Raw genomic sequence first — 3,983 nt, forward strand, 5'->3', positions numbered from 1 at the left:
TCATGTGACTGAAGGCGACAAGGCTACTTTTTAGGTGTGTGTGTGTGTGTGTGTGTGTGTGTGTTAGGGGGGCAGTTTGTACTATTTGCGCTACCAAAATAGAACCCGTCAGATGCAACTCTACACACGGGCTCAGGTTACACCTCAACCAAAACAGTGGATCAGTGGCACACAAACGTGAGCAGAAAGTGCATTTCAGTGTAAAACAGTTCTTCTTTCAGTGCTAATCTACAATCAATGTATCTATGCTGTGTATTTATATATGTACAAAGTCCTACGGTCGTACTTTTACACGACGTGTCTACATGTAAACATCTCTGGTGGACACTGTGTCTGCAGGATCCACTTCACACAGCAGCAGAATGCTTCCCTCCATCTCTGAGCTGGGGAGGCAAAGGAACGTCAGAATTACGTAGTTCATTGAAAGCACCATGACATGTTTACTGAAGACTATGACAGTTAAAGTACTGTAAATAAGTTAATTGTGCTCATTGTACCTTTAGTTTAGGGTCTTCTTCATTGCAATTTGACTCTAAATCAACCTTTTTTTTTAATGAATCTCATTCCATTTCCCACAAAGCTCAATATTCACAACTGTCTATATCCCTCGAAAGTGCAGATTAAAGCCTTAAACACAATAAGAAACTGTAAACAAAGTGAAAATAATCTAGTATAGTGGTTTGGAAACTAAATACTGCATTGCAAAGCACAATCTGTGCTTTTTGGTGAAAAAAAGCCATTTCACTCTCAAAATCCCAATTTATGCCCCATCTGTTCATTTTAGAGGAATAAACTCATTTTCTGAGGTTAAACCTTGTCAGATTGCTGACTGGATATTGTGAAGAGCAACACATTGGATGAACCTGAATAGTCTTTGAATGCACCACGTCTTGTTGTCATACTGTGCTGTCAATCACTTTGGTGAAACAGGTGCCTCTTTCCTAAATGATTCTCAAACGGTGCGTCCATGTTGTTGGACAGAAAGTGGGGAAAGTACATTTACTCAGGTATGGTGCTTTGTGCGTGATGTTGATGCTGTTGCAGGATATTTGAACTCTAATCTGCTGACAAAAGTGCACTTACATGATCATATAACTTAGTTGTGGTACTTTTACTGGAGTAAATGCTTAGAGCACTCCTCCATCTCTGACTCACGGCTTGACTAAGTGTTGCAGACTATCTGTGCGCTCCTTTACCAGCTTCCTCTGGTTGCTGAGGCAGAAGGTGCAGATGGGGCGCAGGGGGGGCGCAGTGTGCGCGGCGGGGCCGTGCAGGATGCTCTGGTACCGGATGCAGGGCTGTCCGTCCCGGCAGTCCTCCCCGAGCAGCAGCACGTTGGCCAGGTGGGAGATGTAGCTGGATGCCAGGCGCAGCGTCTCGATCTTGGAGAGCTTTCTGTCGGCGGGCTCGGTGGGAATGAGCGTCCGGAGCGCCGTGAAGGCGGTGTTCACGCTGTGGGTCCGGTCCCGCTCCCGCGCGTTGGCCGCCTCTCTCTGTTTACTCGCACCGGACAGACGCGGGTCTAGTCCGCATGTTCCGCCGCTGCTGCCGCTTCTCCTGCGCCTCCTCCTCCTCCCCGGCACCCCGGCCAGGGAGCCTCCACCTGACTCCATCGCCGCCTCGCCGACCTCCATCATGTCTCCGCGGGAGCTGCAGCCGCCTCCCGTGGACTTTCCGTCGGAGCTGTCGCTGCCACTGTCCAGGTCGTCCAGGTCGGAGGTGAAGCCGTCGGGCTGCACGGGTCTCTCGCTGCCGGTGGACTTCATGCTGGCTCTGCTCGGCTCTGCTCGGCTCTGACTGCAGCTGCTGGGGCCGTGCGGGGCAGGCGGCGGCTGCACATCAACTTTATCCTGAGAGTGAAAATAGCACCGGGGGGCCGAGCAGCTGCCGCCGATCCGGTGACCGAGGGGGCTTGCGCCGTCCGTCCCCCCGACGGATCTGCATGCCATTTCTAATGAATGACGGCTGCGTTCTGGGTTGCCAGCCCGCACGGAGAAGGGAAGACAGGTGGAGCCTGCGGGCGGGGAGGGAGGGGAGGGAGGGGGACACCTGCTGCGGGCCGGAGGATGCGGGTTAAATTAAGGATCACCGATATGGAGGTCGGTCAAGGCCGATACATGTAGATAATGATCACTTTTGGGTCGATATTCAGTTTGAGCCAATCAGCCAATCAGCAATCAGGTCCAGCTGTGTGAACACAACAACTTAACAATGACAATAAGGGACGTGGACTCATAGTTAGAAGAATCAAGCTGTGCAGAGGATCTGTGTGGTGAACTGTGTCATCTTTTCTATCTTGTCTCTCTCTTGTCACTCACCAGATCCATTTGTCTCAAAACCTCCAAACCCCCTTTTCATGTAGAACTTCATTAGTCTCTCTCTCTCTCTCTCTCTCTCTCTCTCTCTCTCTGTCTCTCTCTCTCTCTCTCTCTCTCTCTCTCTAGTGAGTGAGCAGTCCAGGTGTATCATCCCATCGTATGTGCCCATCATGATGGACATACACCCCCCCCCCCATCACACACACACACACACGCACGCACACAGCACCCCCTCACCTTGCCCAGTGCCATCTTTGGGGGTGGTTATAAATATCTGTGAGGCTCGATACCCTTGTGTGTTGCTGCAACCTTCAAGTTCATCCTGGTTTCATTAAAACCCACAACACAGAAGTTTCATGAATATATTTAGTTTACAGTTTAACAGTTTAACACCTCATCAATCAGCTGGCAGTATAATCTGAGCTCAATCTACATTTCGGTGCAATTTAACTTTTCTCGAGCTATTGTTGTTGTTACCACCAGGGGGCAGTAAATACCAGCGATCATTTCTAGCACTTCTGAGGTTGTTCTTCCTGACGTAATTAATTGAATGAAATAAAATGAATAATTCAATAAAGACAGCCTCCTATTCAACCGTTGTTTCAAGTCAAAGGTTAATGAATTGCAGATTTGCTGACATCACTCTGTTTTTGGGTTTTGTAGCCTAATCCTTATTATTGAAGATCCTGAAGGCGCTGATATTCAATCCTGCGCAACAAAATTGCCGAAATCATTCCAGGATTGAAGTTGTTGCAACAAATAATAAACAGAGCACTAAACTCTCCGGTCCAGCTGAGGCCCAACAAACTCTCTTCCTAATCCGATGTGAAGAGTCAGCCGGCTCTTCAGCCTTTTGGCGGAGCAGGTTCAGGAGTCAGGCAGAGTTGTCTCCTAATTGGTGCAGAGCTAATGCGGCCTCAGAAGCTCGTTAATCTTTTAATCCTCATTTCCTTGTGGCCCCTGCGACCCTGACCTGCTGGCCGTGAACTTGTCTGGGTCCTGCAGCAAAGTCAAGCACTCAATGAGTAACCAGCTCAGAAAACAACAGCAGCAGAGTGAGAGAGTGTGTCAGGCTGCCCAACACCCCACCCAGATACATGCATAATAATGAACATGTTCTGAGCCCGTATGTGGCTGCCTCAGGTGTGTGTGATCCTGTGTCGGCCATGCTGGGGGGTCTTCAGCTCTGTGAACAGCTGCTAATGAAGCAATATGGGCAAAGAGCCATGGATCCTCTCCCTGAAGATACAAAAAGTAACTCCATTTGTTTGATATATTACAAATCAAAAGCAGTAAACTGTCACTGCACTCTCGCCTAAACTTCAATGACTTAGGCGTTTAAATACAAGCGGTTCTCATTATGTTTTTGTTTGACAATAAGGATATAAATGATCGTATGAAACACATCTAGTAAACAAACTGCATCTCTGTTTCTCCTCACTTTAGCTGAAACACAAATAAAACAAAATTTATAACTGGTTAACACTCATAAATGTCACTTAATTCTAATCAAACCCGCTAAAGCTTCATTTGCCATAAACACCGACAGATAAAATCAGATACACGTGTGATGAAAAGCAATAAAACCCTGAAGATGTTTCACAATAAGAGTTTTATCCCTCTGAACCGTTGTCAGGCTTTTATTGTGAAAATGCAACGTGATGA

The 3,983-nt window shown here is 47.7% G+C and overlaps 1 protein-coding gene across 1 annotated transcript; it reads right to left on the reverse strand.

The window, feature by feature from the left end:
* Nucleotides 1-347: 347 nt before the first annotated feature.
* Nucleotides 348-1,766, reverse strand: LOC143003398 (basic helix-loop-helix transcription factor scleraxis-like). The gene is made up of 2 exons (XM_076154426.1): nt 1,197-1,766; nt 348-383 (listed from the first exon to the last, which is right to left on the reverse strand). The coding sequence occupies exons 1-2, from the start codon at nt 1,764-1,766 to the stop codon at nt 348-350; spliced, it is 606 nt and encodes a 201-aa protein (XP_076010541.1).
* Nucleotides 1,767-3,983: the final 2,217 nt, after the last annotated feature.

Source organism: Genypterus blacodes, unplaced genomic scaffold (genome assembly GCF_046128005.1).
Source record: "Genypterus blacodes isolate CSIRO-AG114 ecotype Tasmania unplaced genomic scaffold, CSIRO-AGI_Gbla_v1 ptg000001l_1, whole genome shotgun sequence".
Lineage (NCBI taxonomy): Eukaryota > Metazoa > Chordata > Actinopteri > Ophidiiformes > Ophidiidae > Genypterus > Genypterus blacodes.